Consider the following 20,108-nt stretch of genomic DNA (forward strand, 5'->3'; position numbering starts at 1 on the left):
GGCGCCTCAGGCCCCCCCCCGGGTTTAGCTAGTGAAGCTAATCCAGCCCCCGCCCCCCAACAGCCTCCGTGAAACACCGTGGGAGTTTCGCCAGGCAAGGAATGCAAAACCATATAAATAACGTGGCCGTAACTAAGGCTGTCATCGGGCACTCACTTTAATGTATGCTTTGGGAAATAGCTACCTAACCTCCAGAGCGTCTGCGATGACTCTGGTCTCCAAGTAGCACTGTACATATACAAAACGCTAGTGCAAAAGTTGGCTGCTTTTCTACAGACACTTCTGTGAATTATTTTGTCCAGGAATATACCTCGACCTCTTCACAAAAGGGTCTTCGCAGTGAAGTTTCATTCTTTTTATTTTTCCTCCTTTCTTTGTTTAAAAAATATCATTCAGCTTTCCACACAAATGCACTATTTGGAAACAAAAACATAACGTCAAATTCTTAAACAGGCTCGCTTTTTAATAAAGGAAGTGTTTTACTTCTCTTTCAAATTGCATATATCTGACAACATCTAACACTGAATTATTTTAAAAGGCTTGTGCTTTAGAAGTGAAGTCTGAGGACTTCAAAGGTACCTGGTTTTTGGTTTATTTACAACTTAACATTTAATTCCTGAACCTCCAGCTTGCCATCTTGCATGGCAATGGATAGGCTGAGGTAGGACTGCAGCGTGGAGACAAAGGTATCGGAACTGGGCAGGTAACAAAACAGGGTCAGGGGAGGTGGCGCTGCTCTACCACAATTACGCAGCCCCGACTACTGGAGATGGCGATGACGAGGCAGACCGAACAAACAGAAACCTTCAGACAACCCTTTCCTCTATGGTTGCAACTTGGAGCGAGTTTGTTAAGAAGGCAGGGTTCCAAGCCTGGGTGACACCAATATGCGCACCACAGCAGGCTGTGGTCCTGGACTTCTGGGGCTGCCGGTTTTAGTGGAGGTTCAAGCACTAGCTGTAACTCTGCAAAAGCCTCTTCAGCCAGCGAGAGAGTTTAGAGAGACTAGGCGTGAGGACATTTCGTGTGGAGTGTGCAGGATGGAGTTTCTCTTGCAAGGAGTGGATGGATAAATTGTTCAATTGGCAGTGATGGTGTGTTGAGAACATGTGACTTCAAACAAATTATAAGGAGTAGTAAGAGTTGCAGAAAGCTAATGAGACCTGAGCAGCAGCATAATGACAGTTAACTGGAGAGAAAAGATCCCTGAGAGCAAAGCAAGACTCAGTACCATAAATGAAGGTTTTGTATTTTCCTGGGCAGCTCTCAAACTGGTCTGACAAAATGACCTTAGAAGGAGAAATTGTACTGATAGAGACCAGTGTTAAACAGGCCTTCAGCACTGGCACCATTCCAGCAAGACCCTCTCAAGAGATCAACTCATTTGGGAAGAAGTTCTTCCTTTCTACCTGAGTGGTGGGGAAAAATAAGGCACTAGCCAAAAATTAATTAGGATGCAAAACCCCAATCATCTCAGGCAGTCATGGAAAGATATCCTAGATCTGGGGTTGGGTTGGTTTTGGGGTTTTTTTTGGTTTTGTTTCCTTTTTTTTTTTTCTTAAGTATTATGAATCTAAGTTAATCATCACCATAAGGTGACAGCTTTTTACAGTCAGTCTTAATCTTCTACTGGCTAGGTTTTCTGTCTCTCAACTCCACTTCCTCCCTAAGAACAGCTATCAGCATCTGTTGACATCATTACTAAAGAGTTCCACAAGTAATTAGTCCTTAACTTATTGGCAGGTGTTATTAGTTTAAAACAAGCAACAAAGAGAGAAGTAAGACTTGCATGTATCATAACTGCTTTTAACCATGCTTTAACCTATCCAACAGAATTTTAATACCCTGAGTGTCAAATGCCAATCCAAGACATTATAGGAACAGATGGATGATTACATCCCTAATACAAGACAGTGCTAGTGCTGCCATTCTCCCTGGATGACAGGAAAAGTACTCTTCATCTTCCCACTCTGCGGGTAGTTTTTGTTGGAAAGAAACAGACTGTCACCAGAAGACCACTACCTAAGGTCAAGGTATATGAGCCTCATTACAAATAGGTATCACCAGCTTCATGTAAATAGAAAACATTTCCAAAGTGTACATGGCTGTAAATGTGAGAGTTCTGGGCTAAGGTAACTTAAGACCCACAGCCAGAATCATTTATCATTTTGATGTCAAAGTTTATCATCTATGGGTTGCCATCATTCCCCAGGTACGATCCAGTCCGTCATTGCTGAGGGTGCAGGCTAGCTGTTAAATTCTCTGAGTCATAAATACTGCAAGCAAGAAAGTACCTACTACTCTCTTCAGATACTTGTCGCTTGATATCATGACCAATTCAGGCTGTCAAATTTGTACTACAATGCAGCCTACTTACCATTGTTTCACTTCTCCTCTGCGTACCTAGTTAACATAACTTAGGCTAGTTCAAATAAATCCCTTTCTTTTTGGATTTATACTTGTAGCTAAGTAGTCATTTGGTTATTTCATATTTCAAAGCTTTTCTCAGCCAGTCCCTCCAATTCACCTGTCATTTTGGTGGCTCAAGCTCACTCCTCTGCAGTTCTGCAACAGCTTCCAGGTGCTTAAGTGTTCATCCCAAATGCAAGTGCAGAAACTCCTGAATCTTCCCCCAGGAGTGTTCCTGTGCATGGGCATGTGCTTTGCTCTCTCCGCCCCCCAGAACAGGCACCCCCAGCACACGATCCATAGCTACCTGACAAAATGGAGTAGAAGGAGGATCAATTCGGTGACCTGCTCCTGGATAACTCAAGAGTTCAAAGTTTTCTTTCCCGTGCTGGCGTAGACGCCCGATTGCCAGCTCAGCATATAAGGAGCTCTTCCACATACGATCATCTTCCCCTACCACTAAGAGAAAGTGACCTTCTGCTTTTTCAATGGGGATCATGCAAGGAGAATTAGCAGGATTCGTTGGGTCATCCAGAGCTTCAAAAATGTCAAATACACCAGCGTCAGAAACACTGACCTTATTCATATCAAAACGCAGCCCAGGCAGAGTCATCTCACCATAATGGAGGTCTGCAACTGTGTTTGAACTACAGCCAGAGATACAGACAGCAGCCACTACTTCTGGCAGGAAGGTGATCATGGAGAGTGCTAATTCTGCCCCTTTCCCAGTCCCAATCACTCCAACTCCTGGTCCCTTCACCTTCAGGTAAGATAGGGGGTGGGGAAGAGAGGAAGAAAGGAATAAAGGAAGTATACATTATAATGGGATTAGCCATTAAATGCCTTTGGAGTTGCGTTACTAAAAAAAAAAAGAAAAAGGTTAGGTTAATTATTGATGCGACCTGTTGGAATGCTACAGTCTGGACCCAGGCTCCTCTTTCTGTTTAGTGTCTTATTTTTCAGAGACAACAAGAGCTGTCAAACCCCAGAAAGTAACACAGACAGACACAAGAAGTACCATCACTTGGACCTCACCTAGTCCCTATGGCATATTTTGATGCAAATATTTTCTCTTTTTCCCAAAACAGGTAGCAGGAAATTCAAGCACAGTCTATTGCTATATATGTCTCAGGCAAATAAAGTAACCTCACAAATGACGTTTGAAGGATTAATAAGTAGTATTTAGCCTTGTCCTTTTCTAGCCTGGAAAGTAAAACTGAAAGCAACATCCCAAGTCATCAAATCCCTTCCTTTGCTGACTATTGAGCAGTTTTGTATCATCCTTTCTTAAACTAATTGATTTCATTTTTAAAAAACCCATCTTTATCACCACTGCTCCTGTTTGGATGATATTCCAGCACTTCACTGTTCTAATGATTAGGCATCTTCTAGTTTCCAGCATGAATTTATTTAACAGACAGCTTGTGCTGGAAGAAATTCACTCTCTGCAGTCATATGCACTGCCGCCTATGCAGAACCTACACTTTTTCCATTATTGGCCCTAAACCTGCCCAGCAGAAACTGATACTCCAAAAAAATCACTGCCACCACTTGGCCATGACTGCTGAATCCTCCCTTGTCCTGAGAGATCTCTCATTACACTCACCTTCGGGTGACGCCGTAGGAATCTAGCTGCCTCCTCAAAATACTCGAGTTTGAATTCTTTCATGACCTTAGGCAGATCTTCAAAATCAAAATATGGCAGAGAAAGAGCAGCAAAACCACGGGTAGCCAGGAGACTGGATCTAAATTCAATCAAACCTCCTTCATCACCGTACATGTCAATCACTCCTGGAAAGGGGCCATCCCCTATATTAAAAAGAAGAGGTACAGAGGACAACTTATCAAACAGGACACTAAAAACTATCTGATGAAGAGTGAACAACAAAATATAGAAGGCTTAAGACATTTTCTATTAATACTCATTACTTTTCCATTTGCACAGCAGAGATTAGAGAACCAGTGCTGTATCCCACTTTAGCTATTTCAAACTAAGAATAGGTCCTTACCTTCCTGTAAAAATATGTGAACAGTTAAACTTGCTTCTTTAAAAAAAAAAAAAACCAAAAACTGTTCTAAATTTATTTCTCAATGGTCTTAATCTCTCACCCTCACAACAATCATACTCTAATCAGCTATTTTCCCACAAAGAAGTCAGATCTTAATTAGCAAAGTGCACGCTCGTTACTAATGAGGCAACAGCACTGAGCCCTGGAAGTAAATTCTACAAAACTTATGCAAACTCTGGAAAAAGGTGCATTGAGCAAAGCGCAGCAGAGAGACACCCATTGCTAGATGAAATCAACTGGACTTACCAGCTCTATCTCAACATTAGCACTGTAACACTTGGCAGCAGACTGCTACTGCAGATGTGAGGAGACAGAGGGTAGAACTGAGAGCTATGTGGGTGCAGTTAGGTGTGCATGACTGATGCATAGATAAACATGCATATACATGTATACAGTCAGTCCCACAGAACTACAGAGATAATCAGAACCACAATTTTAAATGAGCATGCTTTTGCAGCCAAGGTCGTGTTTTGATATTACTGTATGCCACACCAGGAGATGTTAGGTTAAAGGGCTAAGGACACTACTACCTCTTGGAACTATAAAGACCCCAGGCAGGCAATTTCTTTTTTTACTTTTTTGTTTTTCCTGGCCACCAGATGTCACCACCGGTGTACTCGGATCCAGCTGGCTACAACCACCTCAGCAGAAAAAGTACCTGCTTGTGCAAGAGTGCATTAACTCTCTGGCATTACCTATATGCAATAAAGAAAAGACCTCTGGCATTTCAAGGTGCTTGAAAAAAAGGAAGTTTTGGACAAGGCATGCTAGATGGTGGAAACGTCCTAACTTAAAGCAAGTCAGAAAAGGACCGATACATGCTCTGGGGTTTTCTTTAAGTTCTGAAATTTTTCACAGAAGTTCAATATTCTACTTGAGAGAAAATAGGTCTGGATAAATTTATCATAATGCCATGATCAACAGTAACCTTTAGTTAACAACAGTCAGCCTAGGTGGCTAGAAAAAGAAGTATTCATTGGTCACCCCTAACTGGAAAGCTTTCTACCAAGAACATGTGATCAGAACAGAGTCAAGCATGAATGTGTTTCTCTCTCATGAAGACAGCCTTTAACTTACACAAGGATCCTGGACTGCCTTCCTGAGTGTCTACACATGCCCACGTATACAGTTTCTGCATAGCTCACTAAAAAGCAGGATAAAAGGAGCTAGACAACTTTACTACTGCTTAAAAACAAACAAACAAACAAAACCCCACACCTGTTACTCTTATGCCTGAATTGAGAAATCAGTTTCATATTAAAACTACAGCGTAAGCCCACTCATGTCATCTCACTTTTACTAAAAACGGTTCATGTTTAAGATTCCTATCTTAATAGTATTAACATTTTTCCATCCCTGGAGCAAAGAAAGGTATGGTAGCAATGCTGTAACTGGATCCTCCATCAAGAAGGATGCCAGTATAATTTAAGCAATTATTCCAGACTTTTCCACACTATTACAACACCAGACTTTCTAAAGGGAAAAATGCAGTTCTATCTTGCAGATCTCTGGATTCCCACTGAGCTCAGCAGAAATCCAGCTCATCTGCTAACACAGGCTATATCAAAACAACCACATCTCAGTGATGGAAAATCCAGAATGCTGACTAAATATTTCATCCAAAATTCAAAGTTCAATCTCTGTTGTTGTTTTTTTCTTCAATGGACTTTGGATCCGTATCTAAATGGATAAAGAGATTATCGGTTTGGAAATCATTCACTGAAAATACTTAAATCCCTAATAACTGTAGTGGTACTTGGGGGATTTGCTGAACCAAGTCGCTATAAATTAGAGGTAATATGGAAGGCAGTTCTAGTAGCACAACACTCAGGGAAATACAAGAAGTTTAAATCATGGCTCAAGTGTACAAACACCATCACAGTTGTAAGGTTTCATTTTCCAACACCATCAGCAGTCCATCAGAGTATCACACCTCATAAAGCACAACTATCCCACAAGCAGAACAGGTAGAACTTGCTCAGAAATCTGTTTTGCCTTTATGCCACAGAACAACCGAAGTAACTCAACTATTAACTTAGCTTTGGCTCTGGTGTAGCAGAGGTAGAATACCTATTTTCTAGAATCTCTTCCGCTGCTCTGCTTACTTGCATGTGTTTCACAGGGAAGAAAAACGCCTTTTTGATTCAATTCTACTCAGGGTAAAATCCTTGGGGGATTTAGCACAGGCTCACACGATGAAGCCTATCAGCTTTTCTGAACGTTACAGATTCTGATAGTCCAGAGCAAACATCAAACCTACTGAAAAATGGTAGGCTGAGAGCAGCAACATGGTAAACACCACAACCCCTCTTCTCACTTAGCTTCTGCCTGTCTCACAAGAGCCACCTGCCCGTGCCTGCCCTGCCCGGTAAGGACCGGGCAGTGTGGCCACGCACAAGCAGGGCCATGTCCCAACAAGCCTTTGGGAGTGTCTCCCTCAGATTTCAAGGAAAAAACCACCGGCCACCTGTACGCAGGGTGGCGTTCAGAGCTATTAGGGAATATGGATGTCCCGGGTGCTGTCCTTGATATGTTTTAATTTTAAAAGGGACTTTCCTTGCTCTGGACAGAGAAGCCGAAGGGTCCCGCCGGCCCCAGCGCAAAGGTCTCCGGCCGGGGCACTCACCCGGCGGCAGGAAGAGGGAGCCCCTTACGCCTCCCTCCTTCAGCCGGATCCTCCGCACGCCGGGGGCCGTGAACCACCTCTCCACCTCGGCCTTGGCCACCACCGTCCCGGGGATGGCGCCGGGCAGGCTGTGGCCCTGGTGGACCAACATCTCCACCTTCATCGGGGTGCCGGTGCTGCGCGGAACGAGCCGCTGGTACGGCCTCTCCATGCCGGCGGGGGCGAGGCTCCAGAAGAGCCCCATGGGCTCCACGCCGGTGTAGTCCCCGCCGTGCGAGGCGTCCGTGCCCAGGTGCAGCTCGCCGCGGCTGTCCGCCCGGTAGTGCGCGCACGACTGGAAGAGGCAGCCGCGCTCGTCGGCCGCCACTGCCCGCAGGGTCACCGGCTGCCCCGGGCCCAGCCCCGCCACCCGCGTCTCCACCCGCTCGTCCGCCAGGCCGGCGGCGGGGGACACGGCCACGCTGACGGCCCGCCGCCGCGGCGGTGGGAGGGGGGGCGGCGGCGGAGCGCGGCACAGGACCCTCGCCGGGGCCGAGGCGGCGGCGACCGCTCTCCACATGACGGCGGCAGGTGAGGTAAAGCCGCTGCGCTCAACGGCAATAACGGCGGCGCGGCCGCCGCCCCCTCCAGGCAGCCTCAATCGATAGCAGAGCACCCACCTCCCCCAAGCGGCGCGTTGTTACAGCGGGGCGGGAAAGGCCGCCTCCCCCGGGGCCGTTCCCGCCGCTGCGCCGCCTCGCGCTTCCCCCGCCTCCCCCCCGCAGGCTTCCGCCGAACCATCAAACCCTCTGGGGAAGGGAGGCGTTGGCAGAGGTGAACGTTTCATTTTAATCCGTTAAAAACCACAGCGAACGCAAACCACATAAAGACACCTACAGAATTCACACAGAACACAAACAGCAACTTGGATACATCCGCTCAGCTTGGGTTCGTAAGGCACTAACGTGTTAAAAACTTATTTCTGTACGACAGCGCAAGCCCCCCGGTGCCCCATGAGCAATATTCGGTGCCTTTTCTTTCAAACTCGTACCCGGGCGCCAAAAGTTCCTGAGAGAGTGCCCCGCAGCCCCCCGCTCCTCAGAGAGAGCCAGCAAGGAAGCCCGGTGGCCTGCAGGGCCTAGCGGGAGAGAGACCAGCGTCCGCCACAGCAACGCCACGGCCTCACTGCCCCTTCCAGCCTGCCTGCCCACTCATGACAATGGCAGCTCCTGCAAAGCTGCCCGCCTAGCACTCGGTGGTAACGCTAAGTTGCCTCAAGGAGCTGCCATGCCAGCTTCGCAGCCTTGCTATTTTCACCAGCGCTTACAAGCAGGCTGCTGGGGAGGCATTAAGGGAATGTACAGGCAGGGAGAAACTGCCATCCAAGAGTGCTGTGGACCTACACAGGGATATCCAGCCCTGCTGAGGAGATGCCCACGAGCAGTTCCAGGCATGACTACCAACGGGTCCAATTCTGTTGTTTCTTCATGCTTGTGAACTTCCCAAAACCATACAAATGTCTCATTTCTATTGCATGTGCCCAGAATGTCACGTTAGGCTACGGGCTGTTGCTGTCTATAAATGGGAGATGTGTTATCTGAGGATCCAGGCACAGTATTGCTGCTTTTGGCAAGTGAAACATTAGATATTAAGTGTTAAGGCAGATGTATTTCAGTGATGTGGGAGAAGAAGAAAGAGCGAGGAAGGAGAGGGAAGTGCACACAGCAAACCAGAGGCAGGAAGAGAGAACAGCTGCTTCCTGAAAAACTAGAGCACAAAACTGGCTCTGGTAAGGGCAATAGCGTACAACATGTTTCCTCTGAGAAAGCCAAGGCAAATTTTCATCCCAGTTCTCAGCTTGGATGAGTTACCTTCCACTTAAATTCACATTCAAAGCAGACCCAGCCTTACCACCATAATTTTTCCACAGCTTGTAATCCCATACTACACACAACAGGAGGCCAAGACCTCTAACCGAGGTTAGAGGAGTGTGTTAAAAGGAAGCAGCTCTCATGCTCTTGCCCACTACCACCCTCCAAGAAACCCAATAGCTAATTCTCTGATGTTCTTTGTTCTCATTCAGAGCCATTTAACAAAACAAACTTGAAACACTAACATCTTTGTCTGCAAAGTAACCTAACTCACATCACATCTTACTGGATATTCCAGATGGCTTGCCCGCGAGGTGTTTGCGGAAGAAAGCTAGGATCTGCTGCCAAGCATCTATCTGTGCCTCGCAGTGTGCCTTGGGCTCCCCTCCCCACACCACAGGCATGCCAACTAGCAGGTGCATTGAGGCTGCACACATTGGGAAAAAGGGGGGTTCAATGTAGTGCCCTGCTCCAGGATAACAGACTATCTCAGGCTTTTCCTTCCCATGAGCTTGCAAACGTTTGCTCCCCTCAACTGCAAAGAATTCGCTTTTCCAGTTGCGATCATCCTGGCCAACAATGAACAAGAAGCGACACTCGGCCTTCTCCAAAGGGATAAAGCTTTGGCGGTCAGGCCCTTCTAGCGGGTTGCTCAGTACATCGAAAATATCAGCAATCCCGGACTTGTTGACCTTGATGCGTTTTGCATTGAAACTAAGGGGTGGAATGGTGATGTCCTTGTAGCGAAGCACTGCGCCCACGTTTGCCACTGAGCCGTTGATAAGGGCGGTGGCCGTGATGCCCTTTAGGAAGGAGGCCATGGAGAGGCACAGGTCACCCCCCTTCGAGATTCCAAGCAACCCAATCCCTGGACCTTGAACCTGGAAGGGAGAGAAGAGAAACCACAAGCAATGAACCACAGCATGCCACTTCTTTAAAATGATGCCATGTTCACAGCAGTGTCTGTCCTGAATCTGGACCCCAGGTATAGGCATCCAAGGTCCTGTGTGCAGGGCCCACATCTGAGGGAGCCTGGGGCACTGTTCCATGCTTGATTTATGATCATAAGCCCTGCTGAGACTGCAGCATCATCCTAACAAAGCTACAAGGCTCAGTGCCGAAGCATACGCAGAGGGTACAGCAGTGCTTGCAAAAAGCATGCAGATGCGCAGCCCCAGATTCCCTTTGCGTATAAGGCAGTTCAGGGAAGAAGAGGGAAGGGGCAGGGGAGGCCTCTTCTACAAATGCTTTCTTTCAGTGCAAAATGCTCAAACTCAGCAATGACTACGACACTGTCATCAGTTATGATAACGTATTTCTTATATTCAACCACTGTCTCCAATTCCCCTACTAAGAAGCTAACATGGGGTAGCAGACACCACATCAGCTGCTCTCCTGTTTCTCTAGTATGCTTAGTGTCTAACTCACAGTGAAAAGGAAGTGTTCTGAGGTAGCTTACTCATTAAGATGTATCTTAAAAAAATAACCCATTAAAACCATTTTTCTAAGCAAATTGCACAGTCCTCTGGAGTCAGTCTACAATAGGTTACCTTCATTTTCTCTTACACAGGCAAATTGACTAGAATAGGAAAGCTAAATGATCTTACAGGGTGCTGAAATCCTCTAAGAATATTGGAAGAAGGTTAGCTAATATCACAGCTGCTCCAATATCCAAAGACACTCGGGGGTAAAAAGGCTCTGAGACAGCATCAAAATTTAATTTTAATACCTTTTGTACCTTATCACCAGTGTAATAGGCTCCAAACCCACTGACTTTGAAGCATGGAAAGGGGGAAATTAGAAAATATGGCTGAAACTTTGCAGTGTGTTAAAAACATGGGGAGGGTATCAGTGGAGGTGTAATGGGAGGCTACGGTGCTGCTCTCAGGGGAAAAAAAGGTGGGGGGGAAGGAATTTTCGGAGTTTTTTGGGCAGAGAGGTGGCATGAGCAGTTAGGGTTAGGGCGACTGAAAAGCAACCAAGACCTTTAACAACTACTCAACTTTCTGAAGTTGAGGAAGGTATTTATTTTGAGTTCTCCAGAGAAACCAAGTGTTGCCTTGTGCAATTCTAGTTGTCATGCACAGCTACTTGGAAGGAGATGCAGAACTTAGCAGGGTTCTCTTCCAAGAGGTGTTGATTTAGAAGGATCCCCAAGTTCACAACTAGCTACTAAAACCCACACTCACCAAATACCAACATTTGGAGTGATTTTAAGAGCTTATACAATACACAGCAACAAATGTGTACTGGTGGACTCCCTTAAGACCTGGATCACAGAAGGTTATTATGTGCTCCGCGGCTGAAAAGGGCATTTAGTTCTGAAGGACATTCTACAGAGCATAAACCTAAAAGCCCTGCTGGAAGTCCAATAAGCCTCCAGGCAACTAGTACACTAGTTATGACACTGGGTTGAATGGAGCAGAAATTACCAGTATGTGACCTATGTGTCTCTGTGTCACCTGGCCAGTTCAAAAGGAAGAACTGGAATAATCTGGCAGAGAACCATTGTAATGGGAGCTAAAGATATAAACCAAATTAATTACAGCCAACTTGAACGGAGATGCTATTTTAAGTACAGCAGCTCTGCTCCATCTGCAGTCTGGCAGGACCTGACTAATTAGAGTTCCCTGTAGTGAGAGAGTGTCAATGAACAAACTAACCTGGGTGTGTTGTAACATATAGTTTACGGCTTCTTCAAAATATTCCAGGTGGAATTCCTTCATGTCTTTGGGGAGGTCTTCATAGCTGTAGAAAGCCAGAGCCAGCACAGCAAAGCCATAGTTGGCCAGCAGGCATGCCCTGTATTCAGGAAGTCCTCCTCCAGTTCCATACAAGTCAATAATTCCTGGAAAGGGGCCACTTCCTGCAAGAGACCACATAATAGGACACATTAACCTGCAATTTTTAATTTATATTCCAAATTCATAGGCCTGGGAATACGTCTTTTTAAAAAAGAGAAAAACATAGAGCAGCAGAATGGTACTAAGGGTCCTAAATTGCTGTGCCAGTTTTCAGTAAATGGCTACATTGCTTCAAGATCAAACAAGACAGCACAAAATAGCAGGCCTGCTTATGTTTTGGATAACATCAGGGAACACGTGGCTGGAAGGGAAGGAATCCCTTGACAGTCACAAATAGTTCCCTCTATCATGTAAATTCACTGCAAATGTATCAAGCTCTGCTTCAAAAATAACCACGAGGCTTCTCCCTAGTGCATTTCTCAGAAGACCAATCCAAAAAATCTCATCTGATGGTTCCAGCTTTTCAGTTCCAGTGTAAATGTACTACTGCCATTTATTCTTGGACAAAACGAAGAAAACATTTGTAACCAGCCTTGCTAGCCTGGTGAGAGAAGCTTTACATTAGGTTCATCATGAAACAGGGACTGAAGTCCAGAGCCTAAAGGGATTGCTGCAAAATGATAAGAAAGTATGGAAAGGAGGAGACCAAGAGGGAGACTCCTATTGCTGCTCAGAAGAGAGGGTAAGGCTTCCCTCAGGTGTTTGCAGGCTAACACACAAAACTTGGGCAACCAACAAGAACAACTGGAAATTCACCTCCAGCCACAGGGCTACAACGCAGAGTCAGGGACGTTGGCTGGGACAGCATGTATGATTTTGGCACTATCACGAGAGAGTTACTGGGGACAGGCAGGGAAGAAGGGGGAGAGGGGAAGGCATGTGCTACGAGGAGCCCCCTGAGTACATGGGGTTCCAGATACATGCTTGCTGAAAGCCTCTGGGTCACAGGCAGAAGGAAGGGTGGGATGGGGGCAGGGGGTTGCTGCTAGAGACTACCCAACCAAGAGGAGGCAAGAGATGAAGCATCCCACAGACAACTAGCAGAAGTCTGGACAGCTGCTGGGAGGACAATATGGTGTTTGTAAGGCAATCTGAAAACCTCACAGACCCTCTCGATCATTTTCTGAGAAAAATACTGTAAGGGCAAACTTGTCTAATGCTTACTTGATCTTCTGTTCACAAACAGAAGAACCGGAGAAAAACATGGCAGCAAAAGGCAGCTTGGGCTGCAGCAACTATGAAATGATTGAGTTGAGGATCTGGGGAAAGGCTGGGAAGGGAAGCAGCAGGCTCAGGACTCTAGACTTTTGAACAGCAACCTTCAACTAACTCAGAGGACTACTAGCTGAATTCCCTGAAAAACAGACAGGTAGAGGAAAGGTACCTTGAAGACTAACTGACACCACCTCCCACGGCATTTGGAAATAAAAAGGGTACTGTGATCAATGCCTTCATGTCCAATATGAGTTGATAAAACAAACTCACGTTTGTTTTAACACATGTAGCTGCGCTACGTGAGGAGCGTGGCCAGCAGATCAAGGCCGCTTGGGCTGATCAGGCTGCTCCTTGAAGAGTGCCCAGTGCCAGCTGGCGAGGTCCAGCTCCCCCTTGGCCTCTGCCTGCTACCGTGCTCAGTGGGGGTCTGGAGGGGGTCTGGCTCCGGGCCTGGGAGCACAGGGCCGAAAGCCGAGGCAGCACCCGCGAGGGAAGGAGCCTGGTATGGCCGGTACTCACCGGGCGGCAGGAAAAGCGTCGCACGGACCTTCCCCTCTCGCACGGGGACTCTCCGGACCCCGTCCCACAGGAACACCCGCTCGTGCTGCGCCTGGGCCAGGAGCTGCCCGGGGGGGTCCCCGTGGCCCTCAAACACCTCCAGCTGCAGGAGGAGAGGGGTCCGCACGTCCCGCTTCACCAGCCGCCAGAAAGGCTTCTGGGGCTGCAAAGCCCAGAGCAGCCCCATGGGCTCCAGGCCGGAGAAGCTGCCTCCCGGCAGCGCGGGGCAGCGGGCGAGGTCCAGCTCCCCGTCGTCCCCCGCCCGGTAGCGGGCGCAGGCCTGGAAGAGCTCGCCCGTCTCGTCCTGCAAGGACGTCCGCAGCGTGACCTGCTGCCGCGGGCCGAGACCCTGCACGGCGATGGCCAGCGGCTCATCGAAGAGGCTGCGGACGGCGGGCGAGAAGCGGACGGAGGGGGCCACGGAGGCGAGGCCGCGGGCGGGGGCCGTCCCGGGGGTCCGCGCGGGGCTGCAGCGCTGTGGAGCGGCGGGCGCGGGGCCGGGCCAGGGCAGCCGCTCCTGCCAGCCGCGGGAGATCGCCCGGCGCAGGGAGCGGGCTGTCACCTGGCACATGACCTCGAGTCGCTTCCACCGCTGGAGGCGGATTCCGGGACGGGTCCCCGCGCGACCGGTTCCGAACTCGGGTGGGCGGTCCGGCAGCGCCGCCGACTCGCCCCGGCGGGGAGGAGCGGAACGGCAGCTCCCTCGCCCCGCCTGCCTGCCCGCCTCCTCCCCTGCCTTCCCTCCCCTCCCCGGCTGCCCGGGGCTTCTCTGCCAGGGCCCGTCTCGGCCCCGAGGAGCTGCTCCTCGGTGTCCCCCCGAGCTCCCCAGGGCCGGGCGGCGGCTGCGGGCGAGGGGCCGAGCGGGGCAGGGCGGGCGGAGGGGTTGACGAGCCACCGAGCGGAGTCGCGGTCGGGATTCGCTGTCGGGACAGGGAAGGGCCTGTGTGCGACCAACCGCACAGAGATGGGGCAGGCCGGGCAGCGCAGGGGCTCCCGCCCGCCAGCAGCGACCCTAGGCCGGGCCGTACCCGTTCAGTTCTGATCCCATTTTCTCCCCGTAATTCCAAAGCAAGAAGGGTACCGCGTTCTTCTGAAAGAAGATTGTGCTGACTATAAATCAAGCAGAAGAGCTTGTAGGATGACCAAGGCATCTTGGTTAAAAAGCAGAGGCCCCCAGTCAGAGCACATACTTCTGAAGGGGAGACGAACCCAAGGCACAGAAGACGAACACCTCATCCAGCAAGAAGAGCTGGTTCCCAGCAGTCTGACCGGTAGTTCCTTGCTAGCCATTGTCCATAAAAGAAGGGTAATCATAGTTTTTTACCTTGCCTTGGGTTGCAAATTGAAAAGTATTGATACTTAAGAAATATGGAGATCTTCAGGACTGGAGGACGTTAGAGAAGGATGAAATATTGCTATTGCAAGTGTATTTGTAGCATTATTATGCATTGCATATTCCATTATTATTATTATTATTATTATTAATTCAAACATGCACAGAAAATGCATTCCTATTTTTATATAGGGAACAAAGCATGAAGCAGATAAATTGCTTTCTTATTCTGAAACTGAGATCAGTTTGTCACTAGGTCTGAAATCCTCCAGCACATTTAGGCATCTCACCATTTTTCTCAGTGGAAGTCAGCGTAGTGATCCTGAAGGGAAGACCATTGTACACCAAGCAGTTAGTGACCCACAACAGAGTTAACCTGAGCACGCCCAGGCCTGCACTGTGCCGCGCTGCATATATGGTGTGGCTTTCGGGTCTGTGCTGTGCTGCACAGATCCCCTGGCTGCAGGAGAAATTGAGCCAGCTCTTCCTTACAGGGGAGCCTGCAGGTAGCTCCCACCCAGTACCTGTGATTGTGCCACCTGCGTGGCCTTGCCTTTATCGAACAGTGCAGCAAGACATTCTCATGCGAACATTGTTTCTGTTTGACTGTAGACATGATAAATAGAGCTGTTTCCTTATATAAAAATCTTACGATACCTTGAAAGACCAAAAGGGGAGAATCTCTGCTGTGGACCATGTCAGCATGGCATGCTGCATGTGGGTCAGAGTCCTGTTACATGCTACACTGCTCAAGGTTCCCAGCATCTAAAGGGATATAAGATTATCTATGCTATTCTCTTCTTTGAGTGTTAGCTCTAATAAATAGCATTTTTAATGACACCTTATAGAATGCGAATGCCTTTCTTACTGGGATCATAATGGACCAGCACCTCCTAGTGCAAAACATTGGCACAGTAGGCAGGTCTCAGTGAGAAATGCCTTTCTGGAGAAAGAACAAAGAAGAAAAGAAACTCTGTGCCTGGCTGGCCCTGCACAAATCCGTGAGGGGTATTTGCAAAGTGTTTAGCCCAGGCAGTTTCCCCAGTGGATTTAGAAACTGAGGAGGAATTATCAGAATGCCCCAGCCCAGCTGAAGTACTATGCTGTCTTAGAAAACGGAGGCCAGGGAAAGGAAAAGCTAAGAATTTGTGCCACCTTTGGTTGTTATTATCATGCTCAAAACGGCCATTGGGGTGCTTACAGCCAATGCAGAAAGAGCTGCATGAGCTACTGGTGCAGCTCTGCACCACTGCCCCCAAGCAGCAAGCCGCGGTTCAGGCGCCCGCCGTACAGCTGCCTGTGGTGCAAGCATCTGGTGCAGCCACCTCCGCTGCAAGTGCCCGCAGTGCAGGCAGCCATGGTGCAGGTGCCTGTGGTTGCAAGGGGGGCACACAGAGCAGCCCAGGAAGGGCACTACCGAGGCACGAGCTATTTGCCAGGGGGATGAATGCTGGGACGAGGACCCCTGATCCTCTGGTGAGGACGAGCAGAGGGGTCAAGAGGATGAGTGCAGCAACAGCATTTCTGCCCAGCCACTAGTGATTCATAAAGCAAAGGGGCCCCCAGGGGCACCTCAGCATGCTCCCGTGGTGCGCGATTTTACACAGCCCCAGTTTCAAGATTTAGCAACAGCATACGGGCAAAAGAGGGGAGAAAGGCTGGCACACTGGCTGTTGCAAGTATGGCACTTCGGAGGAAATAGCATACACTTAAATCCTAAACAATTAGAGCGTGCGAGTGCCATCTCACAACTCTGATAACCCAGCAGCTCAGAGGAGCACAGCTAATACAGCCCACTCCTTGTGGGTATGGCTTCAGGAGGGTTTAGACAGAATATCCCTCACCTGCTGACTGCGACAATAAAACACCGTTGTGGAAAAGTGTATCTGAGGCTTGTCAGTATTTACGGGAACCGACCACACAGCCAGGCATGTATTCATTTTACTTGTTAGGTCCCGATATGAAAATTCTCTCACCCAGCATGAAAACCCCCATATTAGTGGGTGCCCCATTTGCCTTGAGAGGACCAGTAATTTCCTTGCTAGAGGCTGCTGCGGAAAAACCAGCGGGGAAGGTTATTCTATCACTAAGACAGCTCGCAATTATCAAACTGAAGAGACAGAGCCTGAAGCATTTCAAATGAGAGTTTGCATGAGAACATCTTGCTGCACTGTTCAATAAGGGCAGGGCCATGCAGGTGGTATAATCACTCGCACCGAGTGGGAGCTGCCTGTGGGCTCCACTTTTCAGAAGAGTTGGCCGAGTTTTTCCTGTGACCAAGGGATCTTTGCAGCACAGCACAGGCCTGAAGGCCATGCTGTATGTGCAGCACAGCACAGGCACACAGAATGGTGATCATCACCAAATTTTCCTGTGAGTAATGAAAGTACTTCCCACAGTAAGGCAGGCTGCTTTCAAAGACTGTGTAAACACAGACGATTTACAGACTGCAAAAAAGTTCACTAGCTTCCAGAAGTTACCTAGGGTGTAGTAATATGGCTGGCGAAAGGAAAAAAAAAAAAAAATTAAGCACTTCCCTTCTGCAGTCACTCAGCCATGCAGAATCGCTCCTAGAGCAGATATCCGTTTTAATCAGAACATTTGATTTCTCTACCCACGCCAAAGCCCTTCTGCCCCCAGATGAGATACTGTGATCCAGACTGCTGATTCACACCTAGCATGTGTAAGGCAAGAACAAGACAGATCACTTTGAAAACAAATGTATGTTTATTTTGTTAAAAAAATAAGAGTTACACTTGCACCAGAGGCTTCTTTGTAGTCAGAATGCCTTTCTCAAACAGGAGCGTGGCTAGAGAAATCTTGTCCTCCAAGGTTTCGCATGGAAGGGTATCCACACGGACGTGGTTTGGATAGGAAGACAGGAGAAATTCGATACTGTCTGTATACTCAGGATCTATCTCAAGGAACTTGGGTTCCTCCTTGTGATACACCCTTGAGTTCTCTGTCGTGTAATACAGCATCACACCTGCTTCTTCATTACACAATCTAATGATGCCATGGCGGAGAAGACGTACTTCTGTGTCTTTTGTTATCCGTATATCGACATCGCAGGGTCCTCCATCTTGCCACCGGGCCGGGAAGCCGTACACACTCTGCGCTTTTTCACTTTGTGTAAGCACCGGGGGAAGGCAGTCGTGGAGAAACGACTTGGCTCTCTGATCCACAGCAGCATCAATGGGTGCATAGTCAACGAGTTTCTTTATTAGGCTCTGCACCTTCTCCATGAAAGCTGTTCGGTGAGCATCGACTGCATCCGAATTGGCGACCCCCATGTACCTCAGGTAGTCCATAGGAAGCCCTTGCCGGTACTCCACATCCTCCTCCAGGGCCATCTGCAGAGCAGCCGGGAGGAGCTTCTCCAGGAGGTCCCCCCAGGAGTTCCTCTGGTAGGAAGACACAGTGATGTGGAGCGAGTGCGCATCAGGGAGACAGTCGCCCTGGTGGATAAAGCCGCGGGGGAAGTACAGCAGGTCCCCGGCCTCCAGCACCGTCTCCAGCACGGGCTCGCCGAGCTCAGCCTGCGTGAGGTTTGTGCTGGAGAACTGGGGCAGCACCTCGGCGTCCGTCCGGGGGCTGTAGACACGCCAGTGCTTCTTGCCCTCCAGCTGCAGCACGAAGGCCTCGATGTCGTCGTAGTGGGGGGCGAAGCCCTGCGTCCCCGGTGGCGTGAGGTACGTGTTGGCCCCCGCCATGCTGCCGAAGTGCTCCTGCAGGATGGAGAGGAACTGCCAGACGGTGCGGGAGAAGGCCTGGGGGCTGAGGAGCCGCAGGGAGCAGCCGTTCTGGTAGAAGTCCCAAACGACGGCAGGCAGGGCCCGGCCGGATGGATTGTGCGTCTCCCGCACGCCCTCGGCGTAGCTGGTCACATCCAGGTGGGTCCCGAAGTGCACCTCGCCGCCCCGCAGGGCCGCCTCGAAGTCGGCCGTGGAGAAGAGCCCCGCGTAGTAGCCGGGGTCGCCCCGCCGCACCAGCAGCGGCGCCCGCTCCCAGTGCCGCGCCAGGAACTCCCCCGGCGCCACCGGGGCCACCAGCCACCGGAACAGCTCGGCCGCCCGCTGCCGGCTGTCCTCCAGCCGCCCCAGCCGCCGCAGCAGCCCCGCCGCGCCGCCGCCCCCTCCCGCCGCCCCAGGGCCGCCCCGCCGCTTCGCTTCAGGGCTGCCGGCCGGCGCCTCGGCCCGCTCCCGCTCCCCGCGGCCGGGGGGCGCGGCGGCCCTCGGCGGCGGCTGCTGCGGCGGGGCCTCCGGCTCCGGGCCGCGCCTCGGCCGCGCCTCGGCCCACTCCACGCGGCCGGGGGGCGCGGCGGCGCTCGGCGGCGCCGGGGCCTCCGGCTCCGGGCCGCCGCTTCCCGGCCCGCCGCGCCTCGGTCGCGCCTCGGCCCACTTGCCGCCCGCGGGCAGAGGCCTCCCGCGGCGGCGCCGCTCCAGCCGCCCGGCCCCCGCCACCCGGCGGTACACCGAGAGCGCCGAGAGCCGCACCGGCCGCCGCCGCTGCTGCTGCTGCTGCTGCTGCTGCCGCCGCCGCTCCTCCGCGCCGCCCGCCGCCATGGCCACCCGCCCCGCCGGGCCGCGCCGCTTCCGCCGGGGCCTTCGCGTGTGGGGGCAGGCGGGAGCGTCCCGGGCAGGGGATTCCGGGGGAGGCGGAGCCCGGGCGGGAAGCCTGCACCTCTGCCCGCGGAAGGAAGTTTTAAATGCGTGCTTGTGGTGCCGCACGGAACGGCACGTCTCACGTTTTATCATCGGGGCCGCTCAAAATATACCAGGCTTGTGTCCTTCCCCCCGCCCCGAAAAAGGAAAGGAAAGGTGAGGCGATTCCACTAGGAACTAACGTAAATTGATCTGTTCCCTGGCTGGAAAGCTTCGTTCTGTAAGCACGCTCTAAGCACCTGCGGAAAAGATTTTTTTTTTTTTTGCGAAGGTGCACCATAAGCATACGATACGCTTTTGGACAGCGTGCAATTACTTTGCAGCCTGATGAGACGAGATGAGGTAAGACCAATTTCATAAGGTTCTGTTGCGCAAGGAATGGAAATCGCAAGTTGGATGGAGCCAGTTCTGGTGCGCCATCCCTCCTCCCTTTTCTTGTGCTTCTAATGGAGATGCCAGGCGAAAGGCTGTGTCCTCTCAAAGGATCCTAAAACCCAAAAGGCCGTCATGTCATGTAGTGGTTTGGAGTTTTTTTGCCAAATCCACTAACCGCCTAATAACCTTGGGCAGACCTTTGTTC

General features: G+C 50.3%; 3 protein-coding genes across 5 annotated transcripts in view; all 3 read right to left on the reverse strand.

Moving 5' to 3' along the window:
* Window positions 1–11,760, reverse strand: part of LOC128139616 (dynein axonemal light chain 1-like) — a 31,789-nt gene extending 20,029 nt beyond the window's left edge. The window contains exons 1-3 of one of the 3 annotated variants that reach the window (XM_052782261.1): window positions 7,105–7,723; window positions 4,016–4,218; window positions 343–3,169 (exon numbers count right to left, since the gene is read on the reverse strand). In XM_052782261.1, coding sequence (XP_052638221.1) covers window positions 2,594–3,169; window positions 4,016–4,218; window positions 7,105–7,663 — 1,338 coding nt within the window. In that variant the 5' untranslated portion in view covers window positions 7,664–7,723 and the 3' untranslated portion in view covers window positions 343–2,593. Of the gene's footprint in view, window positions 1–342; window positions 3,170–4,015; window positions 4,219–7,104; window positions 7,729–11,617 lie in introns of those variants that run through there. The other 2 variants (XM_052782262.1, XM_052782260.1) reach the window with 2 other exon arrangements.
* Window positions 7,908–14,342, reverse strand: LOC128139615 (acyl-coenzyme A thioesterase 1-like). The gene is made up of 3 exons (XM_052782259.1): window positions 13,493–14,342; window positions 11,618–11,820; window positions 7,908–9,835 (listed from the first exon to the last, which is right to left on the reverse strand). Exons 1-3 carry the CDS (start codon window positions 14,100–14,102, stop codon window positions 9,230–9,232), a joined length of 1,419 nt encoding a protein of 472 aa, XP_052638219.1. The 5' UTR covers window positions 14,103–14,342; the 3' UTR covers window positions 7,908–9,229.
* Window positions 14,343–17,572: 3,230 nt separating this feature from the next.
* RIOX1 (ribosomal oxygenase 1) lies at window positions 17,573–19,444 on the reverse strand. Its single transcript, XM_052782244.1, has one exon. The coding sequence runs from the start codon at window positions 19,427–19,429 to the stop codon at window positions 17,615–17,617; it is 1,815 nt and encodes a 604-aa protein (XP_052638204.1). The 5' UTR covers window positions 19,430–19,444; the 3' UTR covers window positions 17,573–17,614.
* Between the last annotated feature and the right edge of the window lie 664 nt (window positions 19,445–20,108).

Source organism: Harpia harpyja, chromosome 3 (assembly GCF_026419915.1).
Source record: "Harpia harpyja isolate bHarHar1 chromosome 3, bHarHar1 primary haplotype, whole genome shotgun sequence".
NCBI lineage: Eukaryota > Metazoa > Chordata > Aves > Accipitriformes > Accipitridae > Harpia > Harpia harpyja.

Bases quoted from the DNA above. Each gene is read 5' to 3' on its own strand.
- LOC128139615 (XM_052782259.1), bottom strand. From the start codon at position 14,102: ATGTGCCAGGTGACAGCCCGCTCCCTGCGCCGGGCGATCTCCCGCGGC. The intron at 11,821-13,492 runs GTGAGTACCGGC...GGTCTCTTGCAG, and splicing joins GACGCTTTTCCTGCCGCCCG to GAAGTGGCCCCTTTCCAGGA. The intron at 9,836-11,617 runs GTTAGTTTGTTC...TCTCCCTTCCAG, and splicing joins ATATGTTACAACACACCCAG to GTTCAAGGTCCAGGGATTGG.
- RIOX1 (XM_052782244.1), bottom strand. From the start codon at position 19,429: ATGGCGGCGGGCGGCGCGGAGGAGCGGCGGCGGCAGCAGCAGCAGCAG.